This window comes from Dictyostelium discoideum (genome assembly GCF_000004695.1).
Source record: "Dictyostelium discoideum AX4 chromosome 5 chromosome, whole genome shotgun sequence".
NCBI classification, from domain to species: Eukaryota; Evosea; class Eumycetozoa; order Dictyosteliales; family Dictyosteliaceae; genus Dictyostelium; species Dictyostelium discoideum.
The window spans coordinates 3583230-3610671 of NC_007091.3; the positions used below are offsets into that span (position 1 = coordinate 3583230).

At 21.6% G+C, this 27442-nt stretch overlaps 9 protein-coding genes across 9 annotated transcripts; 1 reads left to right on the top strand and 8 right to left on the bottom strand.

Moving 5' to 3' along the window:
• Positions 1-410: 410 nt before the first annotated feature.
• On the bottom strand, positions 411-5097 carry DDB_G0290037 (EGF-like domain-containing protein; the record flags this gene model as incomplete). The annotated part of the gene is made up of 6 exons (XM_630841.1): positions 411-2647; positions 2719-3072; positions 3163-3789; positions 3871-4197; positions 4308-4598; positions 4716-5097. The coding sequence occupies 6 exons, from the start codon at positions 5095-5097 to the stop codon at positions 411-413; spliced, it is 4218 nt and encodes a 1405-aa protein (XP_635933.1).
• A 661-nt stretch (positions 5098-5758) lies between these two features.
• On the bottom strand, positions 5759-11878 carry DDB_G0290061 (hypothetical protein; the record flags this gene model as incomplete). Its single annotated transcript, XM_630842.1, has 8 exons — positions 5759-7956; positions 8033-8392; positions 8500-9120; positions 9215-9520; positions 9632-9922; positions 10063-10400; positions 11419-11592; positions 11757-11878. The coding sequence occupies 8 exons, from the start codon at positions 11876-11878 to the stop codon at positions 5759-5761; spliced, it is 4410 nt and encodes a 1469-aa protein (XP_635934.1).
• A 750-nt stretch (positions 11879-12628) lies between these two features.
• DDB_G0290063 (EGF-like domain-containing protein) lies at positions 12629-17372 on the bottom strand (the record flags this gene model as incomplete). The annotated part of the gene is made up of 6 exons (XM_630843.1): positions 12629-14853; positions 14943-15296; positions 15400-16026; positions 16138-16443; positions 16551-16841; positions 16976-17372. 6 exons carry the CDS (start codon positions 17370-17372, stop codon positions 12629-12631), a joined length of 4200 nt encoding a protein of 1399 aa, XP_635935.1.
• Positions 17373-18458: 1086 nt separating this feature from the next.
• Positions 18459-21737, bottom strand: DDB_G0290039 (hypothetical protein; the record flags this gene model as incomplete). The annotated part of the gene is made up of 1 exon (XM_630844.1): positions 18459-21737. One exon carries the CDS (start codon positions 21735-21737, stop codon positions 18459-18461), a length of 3279 nt encoding a protein of 1092 aa, XP_635936.1.
• A 205-nt stretch (positions 21738-21942) lies between these two features.
• On the bottom strand, positions 21943-22259 carry DDB_G0290041 (hypothetical protein; the record flags this gene model as incomplete). Its single annotated transcript, XM_630845.1, has 2 exons — positions 21943-22142; positions 22226-22259. 2 exons carry the CDS (start codon positions 22257-22259, stop codon positions 21943-21945), a joined length of 234 nt encoding a protein of 77 aa, XP_635937.1.
• Positions 22260-22586: 327 nt separating this feature from the next.
• DDB_G0290043 (hypothetical protein) lies at positions 22587-24422 on the bottom strand (the record flags this gene model as incomplete). The annotated part of the gene is made up of 4 exons (XM_630846.1): positions 22587-22594; positions 22655-22693; positions 22745-23455; positions 23525-24422. 4 exons carry the CDS (start codon positions 24420-24422, stop codon positions 22587-22589), a joined length of 1656 nt encoding a protein of 551 aa, XP_635938.1.
• Positions 24423-24797: 375 nt separating this feature from the next.
• Positions 24798-25128, top strand: DDB_G0290045 (hypothetical protein; the record flags this gene model as incomplete). Its single annotated transcript, XM_630847.1, has 3 exons — positions 24798-24802; positions 24824-25003; positions 25026-25128. The coding sequence occupies 3 exons, from the start codon at positions 24798-24800 to the stop codon at positions 25126-25128; spliced, it is 288 nt and encodes a 95-aa protein (XP_635939.1).
• A 515-nt stretch (positions 25129-25643) lies between these two features.
• DDB_G0290047 (hypothetical protein) lies at positions 25644-26315 on the bottom strand (the record flags this gene model as incomplete). The annotated part of the gene is made up of 2 exons (XM_630848.1): positions 25644-25795; positions 26183-26315. The coding sequence occupies 2 exons, from the start codon at positions 26313-26315 to the stop codon at positions 25644-25646; spliced, it is 285 nt and encodes a 94-aa protein (XP_635940.1).
• Positions 26316-26912: 597 nt separating this feature from the next.
• Positions 26913-27138, bottom strand: DDB_G0290065 (hypothetical protein; the record flags this gene model as incomplete). Its single annotated transcript, XM_630849.1, has 1 exon — positions 26913-27138. A coding segment is annotated over one exon (226 nt), but the record flags the coding sequence as incomplete, so codon positions are not given.
• Between the last annotated feature and the right edge of the window lie 304 nt (positions 27139-27442).

Consider the following 27442-nt stretch of genomic DNA (forward strand, 5'->3'; position numbering starts at 1 on the left):
TCATAAAAGTAAAAAAAAAAAATAATAAAAAAAAATTAAAAAAAAAATTAAAGAAAACTGAATGTATTTTTATCAAAAACCAGTTCATGTAATCAATAATATCTTTTCAGAAACCAAAAAACGCCTCGTAAAAATTAAAAACCATGCATTTTTTTTTTCCCAGAAAAAATATCTATCAATTCGTTTTTTTGATATTTTTTTGATATTTTTTTTTATTTTTTTTTATTTTTTTTTATTTTTTTTTTTTTTGGGCGAATAAAGTAAAGTGATTGGGCGAAAAAAAAAGTTAAGCGATTGCCGAGTCAATCTTGATCAAAAAAATTCCAAAATTCCAAACAAAAAAAAAAAAAAAGTTAAAGATAATTTCCAACACTTTTTTTTTGTTAACCAAGCAAAAATTCTTTTTTTATTTATTTATTATTATTCATTTCAGTAATTTTTTTATTTACAGCCACAATGAATTTCTTTTGTTTATTTCTTTTAATGATAAAATAGACAATAGTGATAACTATTACAGCAGCGAAAGCGATTGAACCAACAATAATACCAGCTAATTGAGCAGTTGTTAAACCAGAATTATTTTTTGTACAAACTGAATCATCTTCATCAGAGGCTGATTTACTATCAACAAGCACTGAGAAATCCGGATCAACTATTATTGAGTTTCTATAATTTGGAATTGTAATACCAATAAATGATTGTAATGATGATGATGAACTATCAATTACATTTAATGATGAATCTAATAAAACATTACTTATACTTTTAACGTTATTATCAATAATAGCACGTTTAATGAATCTACCATAAAGTGAATGATTTTCAATTTGAATCTTTAAATAATTTGAATCATCACCTGTTGATGTATTACCAAATTGGTTTAATGTGCAAATATCATTTGAATTTGTTGTTAATGATGCTGCCATTACTAATTGAAGTTGATTTAATGAACTTTTAAATTGATATTCTGTAATTTCAATTGTATATTTAATACTAGATGGATTCATTGTTAAATTTTGATTTGCAAATTGAATTGGTGTACTTTGATTAAACCATTCTAAAGCTGCTGTTATATTTGTATTTGATACTGTTGTAAAGTACTGATTTTTAAATTCGTTAATTGGTGTATATATCCATTGATCGAATTTATAATTATTTACTTCTTTATTATTAAAATCTAATTCTCTTAATGATACTAATGATATTAATGATTTAAATATCATTTTTTGAGATTCTTCACTATTTGTTTCTGATGATTGACCATTATTATCTGTTGGTATTTCAACATCTGGTTTTGTTGTATTAATTGATGGTTGTGGTACAATAATAATTTGAGAAGTACAAGTTACTCCAATCCATGGTGAATAACAAATACAACCTGTAGATGAAAAATAACCTTGATTTTTACCACCACATTGTGGATTACCAAGACATTTTTGTGGTGGATTGGTTGGAATTGGTGTTGTGGTTGGTATTGCTGTTGTGGTTGGTATTGGAGTTGTAGTTGGTGTTTCAGTTGGAGTAGTTGTAGGTGTTGGTGTTTCAGTTGGTATTGGTTTTAATGAACTATCAAAATAGATTGGTTGTATTGAGAATTCATTTGATGTGAATCCACCAGCTGTTGAAACTTTAATTTTGAATAATTTATTTGTTTTTTTAATACCTGAAAATTTAATTGCTGATGATCCATAAAATAATGCTGTGGTTGCTGAATTTGGTGACAATCCACTATCACTATAAGTAATTGTTACTAAATTAACATTTATAAAACCTCTACCATATATAATTATTTCACCATTATCATCTGAATAATATTTATCACTTGATGTGATTACTGGTAAATTACTTGAATATGTTGTATCTAAATAATAGTTTGAATTTAAAACCATTTGAATATCTGATGTAGAATAACCATAATAATAACCACCATTATTTACAATACCATACATTGATATTGTTATAATGCCTGGATAACCAAAACCCAATGGTAATTCTGTTGAGCAATTATAAACTGCATTATTTGCGCTGTAAGATATTAATTTAGAATTACATTTTGAAATTTCTGTGTAAACTGTTGTCAAATAAATAATTGGTAATTGGTCTTGTTTTATTCCATTTGCACCAGGATTGATTGAAAAATCAAATGAAATTATTCTATCAGGTGAACCTACATCAATTGTGGTTGTTGGTGTTGTAAATGATAATAATATTGGTTTTGAATCAAACATTGTTGAACCTGAACATGTAAATGGTAAAATTGTATTATCTATACCTTTATCTAATAAATTAATAAATGGATTAATTATTGAATATGGATCGCCATTTAAAATAAATTTTGAAGATATTTTATTTGTATCAAATAATAAAACTTTAACGATTCTATATTCTTGTGATATACATGGTTGAGTAATATTAATTAAAATTTGATATTGGCAATTGAATTTATCACCAATTACATCATCGATTGTAAAATTGAAATGATAAGTTGAACTATCAATTGAACCCATTACTTTAATATAACCACTTTCAAACCCATTTAAATCATCTGTAATATTAAATTTCCAACCAATTGTACCTGTTGTTGAAATTACTAAACCATTTCCAATTTTTTCAAGATAACTAAAAATTGGACCTTGATAGTCAAGAACTTTAAAAATAAAAATAAAAATAAAAATGTTAATTATTAATAATGACAATTAATTAAATTTTCAAACTTACCAGTATTATTTACTATTAATCTTTCATTCATTAAACTATTATCGAATAAATTAACATTACCAACATGAATTTGAAATGGAATCATTCCAAACATATTATTCTTTGGTAATATGAATTTACATTCAAATAATCCAGATGTTGAATTAAAAATGAACTGATTGTTGGTTAAAGAAAAGTCTTCAGGATTTCTCTCGAATGGAGATGATACAATATCTAGTAAACTAAAATATAACGGAATATCTTGAGGGATATTTGGTGAATTTAAATAAATGATATTGTAAGATTCACTTTCAATATTTAAATCTAAATTATTTTTTAAAAATGAGATACTAGTAAAATCATTAAAGTTAAATTCTATTAAAATTATAAAAAAAAAAAAAAAATTATTAATATTAGAATTGAAAAAAAAATTAATTATTAATTAAAATAAAATTTAATAATTACCATAATCATATGACTGAGGATAATTAAAAACATTTAAAGGATTAGCAGAAAATGGTGTGCCAACATTAAAAACTAAAGAATTTAAAAGGGTATCTTTGATTTCAAATTTATCAATACCAACAAATGAAATAATTAATTCAAATGAACCATTATAAATTGTACCACTAATCACTGAAAATTGAATTGGTTGCCCTCCAGAATAGACTGAAATACTTTTTACACCATTAACAGATTCAATATCCAATGAAAATAAATAATTGAAATTTGTTATTCTAGTGAAATTATATGATTTAAGAATTGGTGGAATTGAATCTGAACCTGAACTTGATTCAGGAATTATATATTCATCAAATCTTTCTTGATTTTTTATAAAATAATATTTTAAATAAATTACTGGAGAAAGAAATTGGGGTCTTGGGAAAGAAACTTGATGTGAAAAATTGGAATTGGTGCCAGAAATAAATCCATACGGCCAATCTTCATTAAAATTAGATATAAAAAAATATTGGAATTGGGAAAACTGGTAATCATATGAATTTCTAAATGATGCATAGAATAAAGAAACTGTACCAACTGTGGTATAACCAATGAATGGAGATTCAATTCCTAGTATTGGGATTGGTGTGACTATTTTTGATATTGAAAAGTTTGAAAAAAAAAAATTAGTAAAAAAAATAATAATATAAAAAAAAAACAATAATACCATACCATTAATTTTTGTTGTAAATGTTATTAAATCTACTGATACTCCAATTTCACTCATTAAAGTACTATTGATTAATACACCAGAATTGATTGGATCTTTAGTTGTATCAATTGCACCTATAAATGTCATATTTCCTTTATAACCTTTAAGTGGAATTGTAGGTACATAACTATTAAATACTTGATAAGGTTTCATAATATTTGTATTAAGAGTTGATGTAAATAATGGTTGATAACCATAACTCATTTGAGTATAATTTGAATTAATTGATAATATATTTGATGGGAAAAATGTTTCAAAATGAGTTGTTGGTAAATCTTTCTCTTTAACTAAAAAAAAAAATATTAAAAAAAAAATAATAATAATATATTATTAATAAAATTTATAAAAATCCAATATTATTTTATTAAAAAAAAAAAAAAAGGTAATAAAAACTTACATAAAGAATAATAAGTATCGAGCTTGAAAGAAAATGATTTACCATCATTAAAATTCATTGTAATTTCATATTCTTTAGTTAAATTTAAACCATAAGAAATTTGATTTATCAATATACAATAGTTGAATGAATTTGAAAAGTAAGTATATTGAATGATAGCAGTAGTGCTTGGAATTGTTTCATAATAATAACCAGGTTCTAAACCTTCTAAAATAATATAGTACAAAAAATAATTTGAAAAACTAATTGGTTTTGTTGAATTTACAACTTTTACTTTATCAATATCAATATCTAAAAAGTAATAAATAAACCACAAAAAAATTTAATATATTAATAAATTATATTTTCCATATTCCAAAAAAAAAAAAAAAAAAAAAAAAAAAAAAAAAAAAAAAAAAAAAATATTACCTAAACAATTTGTATTAAGTTGATATGTTTGTTGAAAATTATCACTAGTTGTAAATGTTAATACTTGAGAATTTGTTCCAATTTTTTGATTACCTTGAATATTTGTAAATATATAATAATTATTATTGTTTAATATTTGATAGAATGAAACATCGTTATTTAAATCGCTTGAAAAACTTGTGATAGTTTTACCAACTGGAATTTCAATTAAAATTTTAATTTCAAAGCTACACTCATAATTATTTTTTGGATATTTTGAGAATGTTGAGTTTATTGATTGGGCTAAAATAGATTGTTGTGGAGTTAAAGGTGTTAATTGCGATTCATTTAATTTTATGAAAAAAAAAATTATAAATATCGATAAAACATAAAATTTATTCATATTTTTTTTAATTCTTAAAAAAAAAAAAAAAAATAAAAATAAAAGAATATGTGGATAAAAAAAAAAAAAAAAAAAACTAAAAAAAAAAAACCACGTACTTTTGTGAGGATATGAATTGATTTATTCGATTAATTGAAAACAAATTATGAAACTCGAAAAAAATTGATTAAATAACCAAGAGTTTAAAAATTTTTACGTGCTTTAACTTGTTCCCATTTCTATTTTTTTTTTTTCGTGCATTTTATAAAATTTATTTTTACCCAGGTAAAAAAAAAATAAAATAAAAAAAAAATAAAATAAAAACAAATATCTAAAACAAAAAAAAAAAATAAAATAAAAAAAATAAAAAAAAGATATTTTTTTTTTTGGGTAACAATAAATGTAAAAATAAATTTGCATTTAAAAAAAAATAAAAAAAAATAAAAAAAAATTAAATAGATAATTAATAAGTTTTTTGTAAGGGTGGTTGGATGTAAAAATTTAAGCGTTAAAGTGGTGAAAAGTAATTTTTCGGGCTGTGGGTCTTTTTTTTTTTTTTTTTTTTTTTTATTTTTTTATTTTCTATGCGACCCCCCTTAATAATTAATGCTCAAAAAAAAAAGTTAGATTGTGCAGATAATTTCCAACACTACTTTTTCATAAAGTAAAAAAAGATAGATTTTTAATTTTTATTCATTTCAGCCATTTTTCTATTCACAGAATCTACGAATTTCTTTTGTTTGTTCTTTTTAATGATTATATAAATAACACCAATAATTATTACAGCAGCGAAAGCGATTGAACCAACAATAATACCAGCTAATTGAGCAGTTGTTAAACCAGAATTACTTTTTGTACAAACTGAGTTATCTTCATCAGAGGCTGATTTGCTATCGATAAGCACTGAGAAATCTGGATCAACTATTATTGAGTTTCTATAATTTGGAATTGTAATACCAATAAATGATTGTAATGATGATGATGAACTATCAATTACATTTAATGATGAATCTAATAAAACATTACTTATACTTTTAACAGTATTATCAATAATAGCACGTTTAATGAATCTACCATAAAGTGAATGATTTTCAATTTGAATCTTTAAATAATTTGAATCATCACCTGTTGATGTATTACCAAATTGATTTGATGTGCAAATATCATTTGAGTTTGTTGTTAATGATGCTTCCATTACTAATTGAAGTTGATTTAATGAACTTTTAAATTGATATTCTGTAATTTCAATTGTATATTTAATACTAGATGGATTCATTGTTAAATTTTGATTTGCGAATTGAATTGGTGTACTTTGATTAAACCATTCTAAAGTTGCTGTTATATTTGTATTTGATACTGTTGTAAAGTACTGATTTTTAAATTCGTTAATTGGTGTATATATCCATTGATCGAATTTATAATTATTTACTTCTTTATTATTAAAATCTAATTCTCTTAATGATACTAATGATATTAATGATTTAAATATCATTTTTTGAGATTCTTCACTATTTGTTTCTGATGATTGACCATTATTATCTGTTGGTATTTCAACATCTGGTTTTGTTGTATTAATTGATGGTTGTGGTACAATAATAATTTGAGAAGTACAAGTTACTCCAATCCATGGTGAATAACAAATACAACCTGTTGATGAACAATAACCTTGATTTTTACCACCACATTCTGGATTACCTAGACATTTTTGTGGTGGATTGGTTGGAATTGGTGTTATTGTTGGTATTGGTGTTGTGGTTGGTATTGGTGTTGGAGTTGGTATTATAGTAGAATTAAAATAAACTGGATTAACAATAAATTCATTTGATATGAAACCATCAATTGTTAAAGCTTTAATATAGAATGGGCTCTTAGTATTTTTAATTCTTCCCACTCTAATTGCTGATGATCCATGAATTAACATTAAACTTGCTGAATTTGGCGTCAAACTACTATCGCTGTAAACAAAATCAATTCTGGAAACTTTTGAAAAACCTCTACCATATATAACCAATTCACCATTATCATCTGAATAATATCGATCTGTTGATTTGATTACTGGTTGGTTAATTGTAAATGTTGTATTAATATAATAGTTTGAGAGTGGTACTCTTTGAATATCATCACTTGAATAACCATAATAATAACCACCATTATTTACAATACCATATACTGAAAATATTAAAGCATTTGGGAAACCAAAACCCAATGGTAATTCAGTTGCACAGGAATAAGAAACATTTGTTATATTATACGATACTAATTTTGATTTACATTCTACCAATCCATTAAATAATGAAGTTATATAAATTATTGGTAATTGATCGATTTTAATAATCGGTACACCACTATCAATTGAAAAATCAAATGAAATGGTTCTATTGGTCGCACCTACATCAATGGTTGTTGCTGATGTTGTAAATGATAATAATGTTGGTTTTATATTTTCTATTACTTGTAATATTGAACATGTAAATGGTAAAACTGTAATACCAATACCTCTTTCTAAGAAATTAATAAATGGATTAATTATTGAAGCAGTAAGTAATGAAGGTGTATATAAATTAAATCTTGAAGCTATTTTATTTGTATCAAACAATATAACTCTAACGATTCTATATTCTTGTGATATACATGGTTGAGTAATATTAATTAAAATTTGATATTGGCAATTGAATTTATCACCAATTACATCATCGATTGTAAAATTGAAATGATAAGTTGAACTATCAATTGAACCCATTACTTTAATATAACCACTTTCAAACCCATTTAAATCATCTGTAATATTAAATTTCCAACCAATTGTACCTGTTGTTGAAATTACTAAACCATTTCCAATTTTTTCAAAAGAACTAAAAATTGGACCTTGATTGTCAAGTTCTATAATTTATAAAAAAAGAAATTAGTTTTTTTTTTTTTATGATTATTTAATTTTTTCATTCAAATAAATAATTACCAGTCTTATCTACAAAGAGTTCATTAACTATATCAGTACTATAAAATCCTGATTCTGGTGAATGTTCAATCATATATTGAATATTTCCAAACATATTATTCTTTGGTAATATGAATTTACATTCAAATATTCCTGTGCTGGCATTGTAAATGAATGGATTTCTATATAACATATTGGCAACATCAGTCATATCTCTTTCTATTGGAAATGATATTATATCCAATAAAACAAGTGCCATTGTTTTATATGGTGGAATATCGCTTGAATTTACATACAAAATATTATAAGAATCTTCCTCTAAGCTTAAATTATTCTTTAAAAATCTAATATTATTGTTTTGAAAATTTGAAATATTTAATTCTAAATTATTATTTTAAAATAAAGGAAAGTATTCATTAGTTAAAGTAAAATTATTTTATTTAATAAAAAAAAAAAATCAAAAAATCAATATTTAATATAATACATACTATAACTTATTTCTTGTGGTAATTGGAATATAACTAATGGATCTATTGAAACTATATCACCTGGATTATAAATAGAACTATAACCATATAAATCAAACATTATAACATATTTTACACCATGAAAACCTGTAATTAATTCAAATGTACCATTGTAAATTGTGCCACTAACTAAAGTGTCAATACTGACATATAATTGTTCTGTAGCCATAAAATTTCTAATTCCATTAACACTTTCGATTGTTAACCTTAATATATATTTTTGACTTGAAACTCTTGTGAATTGATATGATAATAATTTGGGAGGTGAATTAGATTGATCAAGAGTCAATGGCGAAAATTGAACACTAAACTCACCTCCATCAGTGATGCCAAAACTATAATAATCAGATTTTGAATATTCCAAAAGTTGAACTAATGAAACTTTATGTGTATAATAATTATTATTACCTGAATAAAACCCATATGGCCAACCTCTAATTTCACTACTAAAATAACCATATGTAAAATCAGTAAACTGGTATGGCTCAGTTACATTGATTGTTACAGAATATACTGGAATTGGATTAATATATAAAGTTTCACAACTATTTGTAGTTGAGTAGATTTTTGGTAAAATTATATCTATATATATATATATATTTATTTTAAAAAAATAAAAATTAATATTATTAGAAATTAGAAAAAAAAAAAAAAAAAAAAGAAAATTAATACAAACCTTGAATATTTACTGATATACTTGAATTATTAATCGAAAATCCATCTTCATTAATAAAAGTGGAATTTCCATTAACAACAAAACCAATAAATGTCATATTACCCTTTTTTCCTTTTAATGGGAGAGTGTATTTTTCACCAGAATTAGTTCGAATTAATTGATATGGTCTCATAATGTTTGTGTTTAATATTGATTGGAATACTGGACCACAAAAATAACTAAATTGTGTGAAATTAAGTCCTGGTGATAATATATTTGGTGGATAAAATGTATCTATATGACTTGTCGCTAAATCTTGTTCGTCAACTTTTTTTTTTTTTAAAAAAAAAAAAAAAAAAAAAAAAAAAAAAAAAATTTATTAATAATTATTATTAAATTTAAATAATATAAATAATGATATTAAAATGATATTGTTACATTGAGAGAAATATGATCCAATACTAATAGGAAATAACCTATTGTTACTAAATTTTAAATTAAAGTTTATATCTTGAGATAAATTTTGTAAAGCACCTAAACTCAACTGTATTACATAATTATAAATTGGATCACCTGAATGGAGGATGTTGACACCGGAAACATAATCTGTATATATTTCTATAGGAAAATGTGGTTTTATTCCAGATATTTTGAGGTAGTAATAATAAGATGAAGCCATATGAAAAGGTTTTGTTTCACTTATTACAAAAAGATCATCAATATTTAAATCTTTAAAAAAATAAAAATAAAAATAAAAAAAAAATTTATTATTAATATGTATTATTTTATAATTATTATTGTTATTATTATTATTATTATTATTATAAATATATACATATTATTTTAAATAATAAAATAAAATATCTTACCACTACATGTTGTCATAAATTGATATGTATGATTATTATTATCGTTTGTTGTAAATGTTAATTCTTGATAATAAATTCCATATTCTAAACTTCCATATGAAATAAGATTATACAAATATTTATCATTGGTTTGAAATTTTTGATTAAGTTTAAAGTTTGTATTATTAGTTGATGCACTTGTTATGGAAACACCTTTAGCTTCTATTTGAATATTATATGAATTTTGGTTGCAATATCTACTATCTGATGAATATGGAGTTCGAGAGAAAATTGGATTTACCACTGATGCTAATAAGGTTGTTTCTGGTGTTATTGGTGTAAATTGAGAATTATTAACTCTTAAAAAAAAAATTAATAAAAACAAAATTATTAATATTTTCATCTCCACTTTAAACAATTTATTTGTAAAAAAAAAAAAAAAAAAAAAAAAAAAAAAAAAAAAAATTAATAAACAGAACACAAAAAAAATTTATTCGTTCTTTAGTGGTGATCGAAAATTGATGTTTGCATTCTTTTGAAACGCCAAAAAAAAAAATGATTGTTTTTAGTTTTTTTTTTAGATTTTTTAAAATATCTAAAATTTTGAATTTTTTTTTTTTTTTTTTTTTTTTTTTTTTTTCGGTATTCAAAAAAAAAAAATACTAATACCGTTTTTTAACAAAAAAATTAAAACATTTCACTATTTTATTTTTTTTCAGTAACCAACCAATTTCCAAAGGGTGCATAAATAAAATAATAAATAAATAATATTAATATTTTTTTTTTTTTATAATATTTTAATTATTTTCATTTTTTATTTTATTTTTTTTACGGGAACTAGGATATTTTATTATTTTTAAGGTGGGAACTAAGATATTTTTTTTTTTGGTTGAAATGAAATACTTATTTTTGTTTTTTATTTTTATTAAATGAGTTTAACCTTCAATTTTTTTTCGAGTTTTTTTTTTTTTTGCAACTGACATTTTTTTAATTAAAATTTTATATGAGAAAAAAAATAATTTATTTATTTATTATTATTTATTAATATTGGAGATTAATCAATTTCAGAGATTTTGTTTGAATTCTGTTGATTTATTGTACTATCATGAATGGCCTTTAATTTTTTAGTATATTTTTTTCTTGGTTGGCCATTTTTGTTAAGTTTTAACACAGGTGATGAAAAGTCGGTAACTGGTATATTAAAATTGTTTTGGATATTGACATTTAAAACATTTACAGTTGAATTAATAGTAACCTTTGATGGTCTACCTCTTTTTTTTGGTGCTTCATCTATTTTTATTGTATTTCTGTGATTTTAAAATTAAAAAATTAGTATATAATAATAGTAATTTATAGATTTTATTTTTTCTTACCTACCCTACACCCAAACTGTTAATTTGGAACCCAATCTTTCTTGCATCTGCTATTTGGGTTGAAGAGGGTTTTTCATTTATAACTAAAGTATTGGAAACACATGCCAAAGATTTATCGTCATTATTTTCCAATTCATCCAAATAAGATGCTTTTATCAATTTCCAATCAATTTCCAATCTATTTTAATCATTTCAAAAGCATTCTTAATAGTAATTGGTGAAGCAGTAGCATCCCATGATGTTTCTATTACGTCCGATAATTCCTCAAATGATAATTTGCTTGTTTTGGGTATATCCTTTTTGGATTTAACCCTTTTTAAATTATTAATGGTCTGGTTCAACTTTCTTTTGAAAATACCGAAAACCAATAAATCCAATGGTTGCAATAAGTGAGTTGAGTTAGCTGGAAACGTATAACAATGAATATTATATTCATTCAAGGCATCTGCAACTTCGTACCTCATGTATCTAAATTACCATTATAATTATATTTTAATTAAAAAAAATTTTATAATACAATATTAAAATTAAAATATTAATCGTACCTCTTTAATATTTAGATGACTATATTGCGGTGTTTCAATAATATATTTAATAAAGTTTTTCACCATAAAATTTTTATTTTTTTTTTCAGCTTCAAAAAAAATTTGAAGTTTATTTATTAACCTTATGTTTGATGGTTTTTTTGTCTCCATTTCAAATTGTTTTTATTGTAATCGAACCATAAAGTAAAAAAAAAAATTTTTTTTATTTTTAAATTTTTCATATTATTTTTTTAATTTAATTAAAAAAAAAGCGCCAGTTGCGAAAAAAAAAAAAAACCTCAAAAAAAATTGTAGGTAAATATTTTTTTTTTTTTTTTTTTTTTTTTAATTTAACCATTTTATTTAAAAAAAAAAAAAAAAAAAAAAAAAAAAAAAAATTTTTAGGTTAAAATATTTTTTATTTTTTATTTTTTTTTTTAAATTAAATTATTTATATTTATTCTTTATTTGTGTTAGGGAATAAAAAAAAATAAAATAGGAAATAGTTGGATATACCAAAGTTTATTAAAAAAAAATTGAGAAATTGAAAAATTTAAAAGAAATATACAATTTATTCCTTCCCTGCCCCAATTTTTTACTTTACAAATCTATCAAATAATGAACTAATAATAGAGTATTCAAAGAATATCTTTAAAAAAAAAAACAATAATTCGGATTTATTTTATTTATTTATTTATTATTATTCAATTTATTCAATTTATTATTGATTGACATTTCGAATTTCTTTTGTTTTTTGCTTTTTGTGATAGCATAGACAGTAGCGATAACTATTACAGCAGCGAAAGCGATTGAACCAACAATAATACCAGCTAATTGAGCAGTTGTTAAACCAGAATTATTTTTTGTACAAACTGAATCATCTTCATCAGAGGCTGATTTACTATCGATAAGTACTGAGAAATCTGGATCAACAACTATTGAGTTTTTATAATTTGGAATTGTAATACCAATAAATGATTGTAATGATGATGATGAACTATCAATTACATTTAATGATGAATCTAATAAAACATTGCTTATACTTTTAACAGTATTATCAATAATAGCACGTTTAATGAATCTACCGTAAAGTGAATGATTTTCAATTTGAATCTTTAAATAATTTGAATCATCACCTGTTGATGTATTGCCAAATTGGTTTAATGTGCAAATATCATTTGAGTTTGTTGTTAATGATGCTGCCATTACTAATTGAAGTTGATTTAATGAACTTTTAAATTGATATTCTGTAATTTCAATTGTATATTTAATACTTGACGGATTCATTGTTAAATTTTGATTTGCAAATTGAATTGGAGTACTTTGATTAAACCATTCTAAAGTTGCTGTTATATTTGTATTTGATACTGTTGTAAAGTATTGATTTTTAAATTCGTTAATTGGTGTATATATCCATTGATCGAATTTATAATTATTTACTTCTTTATTATTAAAATCTAATTCTCTTAATGATACTAATGATATTAATGATTTAAATATCATTTTTTGAGATTCTTCACTATTTGTTTCTGATGATTGACCAATATTATCTGTTGGTATTTCAACATTTGGGTTTGTTGTATTAATTGATGGTTGTGGTACAATAATAATTTGAGAAGTACAAGTTGTTCCAATCCAAGGTGAATAACAGATACAACCTGTTGGTGAACAAAAACCTTGAGTTTTACCACCACATTCTGGATTACCAAGACATTTTTGTGGTGGGTTGGTTGGAATTGGTGTTGTTGTAGGTATTGGTGTTGTGGTTGGTGTTGTGGTTGTGGTTGGTGTTGGTGAAGGAGATTCAGTAGGTGTTGGTGGGATAGTTGCATTAAAATAAATTGGATTAACAGTATATATGTTTGATGTTAATGTATCACTTGTTGAAAATGTAATATCAAAAGGTTTATTAGTTGATTTAATTCCAGATATTTTAATTGCTGATGATTCATAAACTACTAAAGGTGGGAATGAATGAGGTGCTAATGTACCATCTCTATAAACAATATTAACTTGAATAACATTTGAAAAACCTCTACCATATAGAACCAAATCATTATCATCTGAATAAAATCTATCAGTTGATTTAATAGTAGGTTGATTAAATGAGTATGTAGTATTTGCGTAATAACCAGAAGTAACTGTAGATAAATCCTTTGGAGTATAACCATAAAAGTAACCACCATTATTTACAATACCATATATTGAAAAAATCAATTGATTTGGATAACCAAAGCCAATTGGTAATTCTGTTGAACATTTATAAACAACCTCAACATTATTATATGATATTAATATTGTATCTCTACATTCAACTAAACCAGAAAATAATGAATTTATATAAACAATTGGTAATTGATCTTGTTTTATTGTAGATGTACTTGTACCAAATGAAAAATCAAATGAGATTGTTCTATTTGTTGCACCTACGTCAATGACTGATGTTGATGGTGTAAATGATAATAAGCTTGGTTTTGAATCTACTAATGTTGAATCTGAGCATTCAAATGGTACAATTGTAATATCAATACCTTTATTTAATAAATTGAGGAATGGATTAAGTATTGCTGCGTTTGCAAGTATAGGTGTATATAAATAAAATCTTGAAGCTATTTTATTTGTATCAAATAATATAACCTTAATAATTCTATATTCTTGTGATATACATGGTTGAGTAATATTAATTAAAATTTGATATTGGCAATTGAATTTATCACCAATTACATCATCAATTGTAAAATTGAAATGATAAGTTGAACTATCAATCGAACCCATTACTTTAATATAACCACTTTCAAACCCATTTAAATCATCTGTAATATTAAATCTCCAGCCAATTGTACCTGTTGTTGAAATTATTGAACCATTTCCAATTTTTTCAAATGAACTAAATAATGGACCTTGATTATCAAGTACTATAATTTACAATAACAAAAAATTAGTTTCTTTTTTTTTTATTATTAGATATATTAAAAAAATTATTATTAAAAAGGTAAAAACTTACTTGTATTATTTGCAATTAAAGGTTCAATTAATTCATTACTATGTATACCCAATAGATTTCCATAGAATACTGTATATAGAATTTTTCCAAACATATTATTCTTTGGTACAATGAATTTGCATTCATACTTTTTAGTTTGAGCATTGTATTTAAATGGAAGCTTAACAATCATTCCATCGGAATCACTACTATCTCTTTCAACTGGGAATGAAATAATATCAATTAATAATAAAGATAATGATTTTTTAATTGGAACATAATCATTAAAATCAATATACATAATATTATAAGAATTATCTGTCAAATCTAAATTATTCTTTAAAAATGTTATGTTAAAGTTTGTAATATTTAATACTAAAATTAAAAAATTAATAATTAATAAATGACATTGATTTTTTTTTTTTTTTTTTTTTTTTTTTTTTTTTTTTTTTTTTTTTAATTTTTAAATGATACTTACCAAATTTGATTTCTAGTGGTAAATCGAAAATAACTAAAGGATCTATAGAAATTACATCACCTGGGTTATAATCTTTACCATTTCCCAATTGATCATAAATTGAAACATAAAGAAGTTGATCGGGTGTACCAACTATTTCAAAAACACCATCGTAAATTGTACCACTAACTAATGTTCCTGAACCAAAAGCATTTAAAGGTGAGTAAGTATTAATGGATCTAACACCAGAAGAACTTTCAATTTTTAAACTTAATATATACATATAATCTGATACCTTGGTATATCTATATGATATTAATTGAGGTGGTGTAGAAACTTTAGTTGGAAATGTTAAACTTTGATAAATTTCAATATTCGATGAGGAAGAGCCTATATAAAAATAATTTGAAGCAGTTGGAGAAGTTTCCTTTAATCTATTAAATGAAGTTTTGAATTCATAATTTGCGTTATTACCTGAATAAAAACCATATGGCCAACTTTGATATACAGTAACCCCATATATATATAAAAATAAATCAGTACCTTGATATTGATATCCATTGTAAAAACTAAGAGAATTTATTAGAGCTTCAGTATTTTCTTGAGATAAATAAGTTGAAGTTGGTCCCATCATTGGTATATTTAAATCTTTAATTATTATTATTTATTTTTTATTTATTTTAAAATTAATAATTAATAATTAATAATTAATAGTTAATAGTTAATAATTAATAATTAATAATAATTTATAATACAAACCTGTGATATTTGGGTTATATACTGTTGAATCAATAGAGCTATATCCATTTGCAGTTACAAGTGTACTACCTCCCATAATTGAACCAATATATGTCATATTTCCTTTTGTACCTTTAATTGGAAGACTATATATAGGAGAATACATAAAGAAATAATATTGATATGGTCTCGCTATATTTGTATTGATTGTTGATTGAACTACTGGATTACAACTAGACCCAAATTGATTAAAATTATATTCTGTTGATAATATTTCTGGTGGATAAAATGTTTCTATATGACTTGTTGGTAAATCAACTTGATTGACTTTTTTTTTTTTTTTTTTTTTTTTTTTTTTTTTTTTTTTTATATATATATGGAAATAAATTAATAACTATTAAATTATAATTTTAATTTTAATAATAAACACTTACATTGACTATAATATGATTTTAATTTAAAAGAAATATTTCTATCATTACCAAAATCAAATGTTACATCTAAATCATCAGTAATATTTTGTTGATTGAATTGATAAATTTGCAGCAAATAATTAAAACGCGATTCACCTGTTACTATTACAGAACCATAGGAATTCTTTAATCTTATTCCAACTGCTTGGTCAGATTTTTCAAGTCCAGTAAGTGAAATGTAGTATAAGAAAGAACTATAAAGGTAAATTGGAGTTAAATATTCACTAATATTTAATTTATCGAATTGGAAATCTTTTTTTTTTTTTAAATAATATTAAAATTAATATTTGAACTTAATAAATTACACCAAATCAATTTTTTTTTTTTTTTATTTTTTTTTTTTTTTTATTTTTTTTTTTTTTTTATAATAAATTATAATAACTTACCATTACAAGTTAATGTTAATTGATATGTGTGGTCAATTGTATCATTTGTTGAAAATGTTATTACTTGATAATTAATTCCAAAGTTTTGATTATATTGTGTTGCAAGAATAAACATATAGGAATTTTCTTTTTGAAATTCTTTTTCAATAGAAAAATTTGTATTATTAGTGATTGCACCTGTAATTGAAAAACCACTTTGAGCTGTTATATAAATTTGGTAACTTTTATATTGGCAATAAGAGTGTTCACTCGAAGCTGGAGAATAAACATAAGTTGGGTTAATATTAACTACTGAAGCTTGTATGGTTGACTCGGGTGATAATGGCGCGAATTGGGAATTACTGAAATTTCCAAAATAAAAAATAAATAAAAATAAAATTGTTGTTAATATTTTCATTTTTTAGATTTTTAAATTATAATAATTAATTAAAATGATTAATAAAAAAAAAAATAAAAAAAGAAAAGTTTTTTTTTTTTATGTTTTTTTATGTTTTTTATGTTTTTTTTTTTTTTTTTATGTTTTTTTTTTTTTTTAATCGTTGTGACGTGATATTTAAGATATTTTGCTATGGTAATAATTTTTTTAATACACACGAAACAATAAATATCTTTTTTTTTTTTTTTTTTTTTTTTTTTTGATTTTTTTTTTTTTTTTGATTTTTTCATTATCAATTTTTTTTTTTTTTTTGGTTGATTTCCCAATCTATAAAATGGAATCGTGATTTCCAAAAATATCTTTAAAAACCATTTCTTTAATTATTTTTTAATTTGAATTTTTATTTTTTTTTAAGATATTTTTAAGAATTCTTTTATTCTTTTAAAATTTTTTTTTATATTTCCATATTTTATAAATATATAAATTAATTTATATTTTAATATAAAAAATATTAAAATATTAAAATATTAAAATATTAAAATTAAAATATTGAAATATTAAAATTAAAAAATTAAAAATTAAATTAAAAATTAAATAAAAAAATTGTTTTTGGTTATTTGAAATCTTTTTAGATATTTTTTTTTTTTATGATGGTGAGAAAAAAAAAAACAAAAACGCTGTGATGTTCTTGATATTTTCTTTTTTTTTTTTTTTTTTTTTTTTTTTTTTGTTTAAATTAAGCTTTTTTAATAAAAATAATTATTGTCAAATTATGTTCCCATAAATAATATTAAAAATTTAATTATTTTTGATAAAAAAAAAGGAAATAAACATATGATTAAGGGCTTCTTACCGCAAATAACAATCAAATTAGGTATAGAATAGGTGGGAGACGCAAGTCGATAGTGAAATACCACCACTAAAGTGATTCGGGGTGGACTGAAAAGTCCCGTACTATTGCATTACAGCCCCCTTCCTTAAATGGAAGTTCTTCTAAGCCCTGTTTTTATTTTTATTTTTTTTTATTTTTATTTTTTTTTTTTATATTTTATATAAATATACATATTTTTATTTATTTTATTTTATTTGAATTTAATTTATTTGGTTTTATTTATTTGTATTTATTTTTTTTAAAATTTTTTGAATATATAAAAAAGTAGAATTTTGATATTTTAAATTTTCTTTATCATTGTTTGGGAAAGTGATTGATTTAATTTCCATTAATTCAGAAGTTGAAATTGATATTAAATTATTTCTAAAAAAATATTTAATAATCTCTAAATAATTAAATTTTAAACAAACTTTAATTAAACTCCAATCAACTGATGGGAAATTTTCCTTATAATTATCAAATATGAATTTAATAACTTTTAAATTTCCAAATTGAACAGATTCTTTAATAATTATTTCTAATAAATTATTATTATTATTATTATTATTATTATTATTATTATTATTATTATTATTATTAAAATTATGTTGAAGATATTTTTTAATGAAATTTAAATCACCATTTTTTAAAGATAACCATAATACAGATTTCAATTGTGATGAATTATTATCATTATTATTATTATTTAATGAATCTATATAATCTTGTAATTTACCAACACAATATTTTAATAAGTTTAAAGTATCAGTTGGAAGTGAAAACTTATTAATATTGATTAATATCCAATGGAATAGTTTTAAAATTATTCGATTAAATGGTAAATCATTTATAGATGGTGGTAAAAATGAATATTTCTTATTTGTTGGATAATTTTCTATAACAAATTTAAAATTTTCAAAATCTGTTTCAGTAATTTCATCATTAAAATAAATATATATAATTTCATTTTCATTTAGCATTATTGTTTCTTTTTCACTATATTTATCATTATTAACTGTTGTTGATGTTGCTTCTGTTGTTTCTGCTGTTTCTGTTGGTGTTGGTGTTGTTGGTGTTGTTGGTGTTGTTTCTGTTGTTGGTGTTGGTGTAGTTGTTGATATTGGTTCAATTTCTTTTTCAATTTGATAAATATTTGGATTTTCAATAATACGTTTGACATTTTTTAAATTAATAATATCAATTTCAGGTTCTATTGAAGTTGCTAATAAATTATTTTGTCTAATTAATTGTTCACATTTTTCTAATAATGGGATATTTGATTTTGATTGAATTTCATCTAAATCCAAGATACCTTTTCTACCTTCAATATTTAAAGCATAAATATAATCTAAAACTATTGGTGATTCTACAAATGAATAGATATTATTAAATCTTTCTACAATAAATGATAATACACCAAATCTATTATCTATACCAGTAGTGGAATATTCATTTTCATCATTATTTAAATAATCTTCATCTTCATTTTCATTATTATTATTATTATCATCTTCACTAATATTATCATCTACTTTTCTTCTTTTTGTTTGTCTTTTAAATTTTCTACAATAGTTTACTTTAATTTTCAATTTATCAGATGCCATCTTTATTAAATCTATTTGATCATATTCAACAATTAAACAAAATAAAATCCATGGATCAATTAATGAACATTCAGACATTTTTGATATGAAATTCTTTTTTCTAGTTTTATCATTAATACAGTTTTCAAATAAAAATGATTTTGGTTGTTGTTGTTGTTGTTGTTGTTGTTCTTTTATCAGCTTTTGTTTTTTTTGATAATAATAAAATTCTTGTAATAAAAACCTCATTGGATTGGTTTCTGGTATTGAATGATCAATATATTTTAACATTAAAATTAACATTTCATAATTTCCAAATTTAAATGCATCAATTAAGCTCATACCACTAAAATTTAAATTTACACTTGTTGGTGGTGCTCCAAATTTACAATAATAAACTAAACTTTTATGTTCCGATAATGCTACTGATAAAGATTGTTGTTGTTGCTGTTGTTGTTGCTGTGATTTACTTTTATCTAGTAAATTTGATTCTGGATGCATACAATTATATGCTGTACCACTACTAATGATATAATAAAATTCTAATAATTTTTTAAATTTTAAATTTGATGAATCGAAAAGTTGTAATGGTGTTTCTAATTCTTGTTGGCTAAAATTCATTACATTAATTTGTTTCTCTACTAGATATTGATTTGTTGATAGTGATGTTATATTATTACTATTATTATTAATAGTTGGTGTTGTTGATGATTTTTTATATAATTTTAATTTGTTAAATATTAATGCTGATGTTATTAATGTTTTTAATTTAATATTTAATTTTATTGGACATTCTCTAAAAAGTGTAAATGTAATTTGTTTTTTAAAATCTTTAATACTATTTTGATTTTCATTATTATTATTATTATTATTATTATTATTATTATTATTATTATTATTATTATTATTATTATTATTATTATTATTATTATTATTTTTTGATTTTATTTTTTTATTTTCAAATTTATCAGAATCTATTGGTTTTTGAATGAATTGTGAACAATCTGAAAGTAAGAAATTTATAAAATCTAAATAACCTTCAAACTGATCTCTATTTAATGAACCATTGAAACTACTTAATGATTTTAATAAACAATTCCAAATTTTATTTGAAGTGATTGATTTTTGAATTTCTTCATTATCATTATTATTATTACCATCTTTATCAATAGTAGTGGTTGTTGTGGTTGTTGTTGTTGTCTTTGTTGAATATAGTTGATTAAAATCATCTTCAAAACCAGTTGTATTATTATGATTTATAATTATCCATTTTGAAATATCAAAATTTTCAAAGAAAATAGATTGAAAAAGGTTTGAATAAGTTGGTTGATAATTAAATTTCTTACAAATTGATTTCAATGAATATTGATTATTTGATAATATCGATGAATTAACAAGTGTATATCCAATATTCTTTTTTTTAAAATATTTTAATTTTGAATATCGCTTTAATAATGATTTATAAAATTCTTGATCTTGTTCGTCTTTAAAATATTTAAATATATTTAAAAATTCATCATTATTATTATTATTATTATTATTATTATTTATTATATTATTTTTAAAATTTGTATAAAATTTAAATAATTTATCATCTAATGATTGATTATTGTTATTATTATCTTGTTCTTCATTTATTAATCTTTTTTGTTCATCTAATTCTATTAATTTATAAAATTGAATTTGGTTATCACTTTTTTGTAATTCTAATGATGTTGATGGTGTATTACTATCTAAAACTAAATAACAATGACTCTTCATTAATTTATATTTTAATGTCGCTCTATAATTATTGTTGATTAACCATTTAATTGAATGTTTATTTTCAGTGGGTGATAATATATTATCATCTTGTATTTCGTAGGATAAATATTTTATAATCTTTTTAAATATAGTTTTATTATGTATTACTTTATAAAATAATATATCCATCTTTAATTTTTTGAAAAAAAAAAAAAAAAAAAAAAGAAAATGAAAATGTAAAAAAAAAAAAAATTAAAAAAAAAAAGAAAATAAAAAAAAAATAAAAAAAAATAAAAATAAAAAAAAAATTGTTTGAAATTAACCAATTTATTTAAAAATGTTTTGAAGATTTAATTTTCTTTCTACAAATAAAGGTTAATTTAGTATGAAAAATTTAAAGGATTTTAATATGGGTTTTACCTATATTGCACAAGGTTAATTTTCCTCTAACATCCATCATTTTGGTTTGAGTGCTGTGAGGTAAAATATCAAGTGTTTCTTGAATGTTGCCATTAAGATTTAATTCACATCTTGCTAATTCATCTCCTTCATTTTCAAGAATAAATGTTGAAATTTCTTCACCTTTTGTTGGAACTATATAAAAAAAAAAAAAAAAAAAATGAAAAAAATAATTTAATATTTTTTTTTTTTTTTTAGAATCTTAAATAAATATTTACCAATGTAGTGACCTCCTGGTTTAATAATTGCCATTTTTAGTTATTTGTTTTTAATAAATGAAATATATTGTAAAAATAAAAAAAAAAATTTTTAAGTTGGTATAAATAATAAAAAAAAAAAAAAAATTTAAAAAAAAAAAAAAAAAAAAAAAAAAAAATCCTTTTTAGGAAAAAAAAAAAAAAAAAATCCTTATTTCTCAGTAACACAAAATATTTTTTTTAATTTTTGTTTTTGTTTTTATTTTTTACTTTTTATTTTTAATTAATTTTTATAAATTGGGGTGTGTGCTTTTAGTAAATAAAAAACCCCAAAAAAGGAAAAAATTTATTTTTTAAAAAAATGTTTTTCTTGGGAAGTTTATCAGGATACTTTAAAATATATAAAAATAAAAAATTATTAAAAAAAAAAAAAAAAAAAAAAAAATTTACCATTTATGAAAAAACACTTGGGAACCTCTGATATTTTAACTTTTTTATTAAATGGATTTTTTTTTTTTTATTTGTTTACTATTCAATAACCTATAATTTTTACATTTTTAGGAACAAAAGATTCAATTAATTTTTTACAACTTTTCAAAATATAGACATTGTTTAATGTATTAGGAATTGAACCAATCATCAAATCATGTTTTATACCACCAAAAAGTAACTCTTTAACACTTTCTGGTATTATACCTTTGGTTAATTTTTGATTGAATCCATCACATAAAGTAAGAGTTTTTACAGTATTAGGAATTGAATCAATTATTAATTCTTGTTTTATATTACCTATTAACAACTCTTTAACACCTTCTGGTATTATACCTTTGGTTAATTTTTGATTGAATCCATCACATAAAGAAACAGTTGTTACAGTATTAGGAATTGAATCAATTATTAATTCTTGTTTTATATCACCCAAAACCAACACTTTAACACTTTCTGGTATTATACCTTTGGTTAATTTTTGATTGAATCCATTACATAAAGTAACAGTTGTTACAGTATTAGGAATTGAATCAATATTTAATTCTTGTTTTATATCACCTATATGTAACTCTTTAATACCCACTGGTATTATACCTTTGGTTAATTTTTGATTGAATCCATTAAGAAGCATAACATTGTTTGGTAATTTTTTTACTTTTGATAAGATGTCACAATTGTCTTTGAATGCTAAACTTTCGAAATCTCCAGACAATATAGATGATTCATCATTCTCTGAATATATAAAAAAATCGTGATTCCATACTAAAAACAAAGAATTAGTTTTTTTTTTTTTTTTTTTTTTTTAGACTTTTTTATTTGGGTCTAACTTACTGTTGATGAATTTATTTTCATTGATTGAGTTATTTAAATTATTATTATTATTATTATTATCAACAAAAGAGTATATTGATTTAAAACTATTTTTAATATTATTAATTGTGTGATTATCGAATTTTAAGATTTGATTATTATATTCTTTTAGTTTATTAAAATTATTGATATTATTATTATTATTTAATATTAATAATGATTGTTGATATTGTTTAATTAATTCAATAGTATATGTATCAATTTGATAGTCATCATCATCATCATTGTTGTCATTGTCTTGTTGATTATAAATTTGTGAAAAATGATTTAATTTATCAAAAATTGAATTATTATTATTATTATTATTATTATTATTATTATTATTATTATTATTATTATTACTATTACTATTATTATTATTATTATTATTATTATTATTGTTTAAGATTATTGAAACTATTTTATCATCATTGTCGATTGAAGAAGTTATAATTGTATTCACTAATATATTTTTATCTAAGTTTGTTGATAGTTGTCTTTCAATATCGAATTCAACTAATGAAAGTATATTGTGAATTTTTTTAAATTCATTTTTTAACAAATTATTATTATTATCATATTGTGATTGAATTTGTTTGAAAGTATCATTTGATTCTTTTAATAATATTTGATCATTTTCTTTTCTTTCAATTAATTTTGGATAAACGTTATTTTTAAAATCATTAATCAATGAATGAATATTTGATGCTGATGATTCTAATAAATCAGTTTTATGACCATGATGTTCACCTTTACGAGAAATACAAAGACTACAACATGGCATAAATTTACAATCCAAACATAAAAATTCTAAATTTTTATTTGAATGAAGTGTACATTTATTTTGATTATTTGTAATTATATCTTCACTTTCTATCATTTTATGTGCTGTTTTGGTTTGTTTAAAAAAAAAAAAAAAAAAAAAAAATTTTGATAACTTAAAATTTTAAAATAAAGAAAATAAAAAAAAAAATTAATCTTTTTATTTTGAATAAAAAACAAAAAAAAAGTTTATCAAATTATTATATTGGAAAAATGAAAAAAAAAAAAAAAAAATGAAAAAAAAAAAAAAAAAAATAATAAAATTAAAAAATATATAAAAAATAAATCTTAGTTGGAATTTTTTTTTTTTTTTCTTTAGTAATCAATTATTAAACAAAAAAAAAGTTTATCAAATTACTATTATATTGTTTTCCAATATTTAGATGAATAAATAAATAAATTTTTTCATTAATCGATAAAGCAGGTTTAGCAAATGGAGTTTTATTTTTAATATTTTAGATGTATCATTATTAGCAATTTAGGAACAGCATCATTGCTTGATAAAGCAGGTTTGGCAAATGAAGTTTTATTTTTAAAATTTTTATGTGTATCATTATCGATATTGGGACTTGCAACATTGGGAACCAATGTTCAAGTTATCGATAAAGGTCAAATAGTAGAGAAAGAGAATCAAACTAAGTTTATTATTATTCAAAGATAGACCAATTCGATTACAAGTGGTACCATTACTTTATAGTGGTGTTTTTTTGGTGTATTCCCTCAACTACTTTGTAAAGAATGGATTGGTTATCGCTGTATGGTAGTTATATCGGTGGTGCTTCACTTGGGTAAAGGCAAACAAGCTGCAATGAATGTAAGTAGTAATAATAATAATAATAATAATAATAATAATAATAATAATAATAATAATAATAATAATAATAATAATAATAATAATAATAATAATAAATTAATAAATAATTATTTAAATAAATTAATAAATAAAAAAATAAAAAAGTAAATAAATAAATAAATAGTCCCTTTATTTTTGGAAATAATTGGTTTTTTTTTTTTTTTTTTTTTAGCGATGAAACTTTTTTTTTTTTCTTATGTTTTTTGGTCATTTAAACTACTATTATTTTGTTTATTAATTGTTGGAATAAATTTAACATAGGAAAAAACCTCGACACTCTAGAAATTTATTTATTTATTTATATATTTATTTATTATTATTTTTATTTGATTATTTACATTCTCTTGAAACTTATTTAATTGTATCACGACAAGTCATTTCCAAACATTAAATAAAAAAAAAATAAAAAAAAAAAAAATTATAAACTCAAAAATTGGATTGGATAATACAAATTTTTTTCTTTTTATTATTATTATTATTATTATTATAATTATTATTATTATTATTATTATTATTATTATTATTATTATTATTATTATTATTATTATTATTATTATTATTATTATTATTATTATCATCTTTTTTTTTTATTCCCTTTGGGACTTTTTTCACTATCATGGGTATACCTATAGGGAAAAAAAGGGCTACAACAATTCTCACAAAATAATTATGGTGTAGTAAAAATACAAAGATTTTTTTTATTTTTTTTTTATTTGTGCACTATTTTGACATTTTCTGGAACAAAGGGCCAATTAATTTTTTACAACTTTTATAAATATTGACATTGTTTAATGTATTGGGAATTGAATCAATCATCAAATCTTGTTTTATATCACCTATGTGCAAATCTTTAATGTTATCAGGTATTGTAGCTGGTGTTAATTTTTGATTGAATCCATCACATAACCAAACAGTTGTTACAGTATTAGGAATTGAATCAATTATTAATTCTTGTTATATATCACCTATAAACAACTCTTTAACACCTTCTGGTATTATACCTTTGGTTAATTTTTGATTGAATCCATTTTGTTGATAGTTGTTTTTCAATATCCAATTCAACAAATGAAAGTATATTGTGAATTTTTTTAAATTCATTTTTTAATAAACTATTACAATTATCATTTTGTGATTGAATTTGTTTGAAAGTATCATTTGATTGTTTTAATAATATTTGATCATTTTCTTTCAATTAATTTTGGATAAATATTATCTTTAAAATCATTAATTAATGAATATTTGATGCTGATGATTCTAATAAATCAGTTTTATGACCATGATGTTCACCTTTACGAGAAATACAAAGACTACAACATGGCATAAAACTGATTTATGCCATGTTGTAGTCTTTGTATTTCTCCATGGAATAAATTTACAATCCAAACATAAAAATTCTAAATTTTTATTTGGATGTAGTGTACATTCATTTTTATTATTTGTAATTATATCTTCACTTTCTATCATTTTATGTGCTGATTTTGTTTGTTTTTAAAAAAAAAAAAAGAAAATATTTTGGACACCGAAATTTTTTTTTTCCTTTTTTTACTTTTTTATTTTTTTTTTATTTAGATAATTAATTCAAAAATCATTCAATTTTTAAATCCAACAACAATAATAATAATAATAATATCATCACAAAATTTTTATTTTTTTTTTTTTTTATTTTTTTTTTATTTTTTTTTTTTTTTATTTTTTTTATATGTTTACTATTTTGACATTTTCAGGAACGAAGGGATTAATTATTTTTTTACAACTTTTATAAATATGGACATTGCTTAATGTGTTAGGAATTGAATCAATAATTAAATCTTGTTTTATATCACCTATATGCAAATCTTTAATGGTATCAGGTATTATACCTTTGGTTAGTTTTTGATTGAATCCATCACATAAAGTAACAGTTGTTACAGTATTAGGAATTGAACCGATTATTAATTCTTGTTTTATATCACCCAAATACAACACTTTAACACCTTCTGGTATAGTACCTTTGGTTAATTTTTGATTGAATCCATCCCATAAAGTAACAGCTGTTACAGTATTAGGAATTGAATCAATTATTAATTCTTGTTTTATATTACCTAAACGTAACACTTTAACACTTTCTGGTATTATATCTTTGGTTAATTTTTGATTGAATCCATCCAAAAAGCCAACATTTGTTACAGTATTAGGAATTGAATCAATAATTAATTCTTGTTTTATATCACCTATACACAACTCTT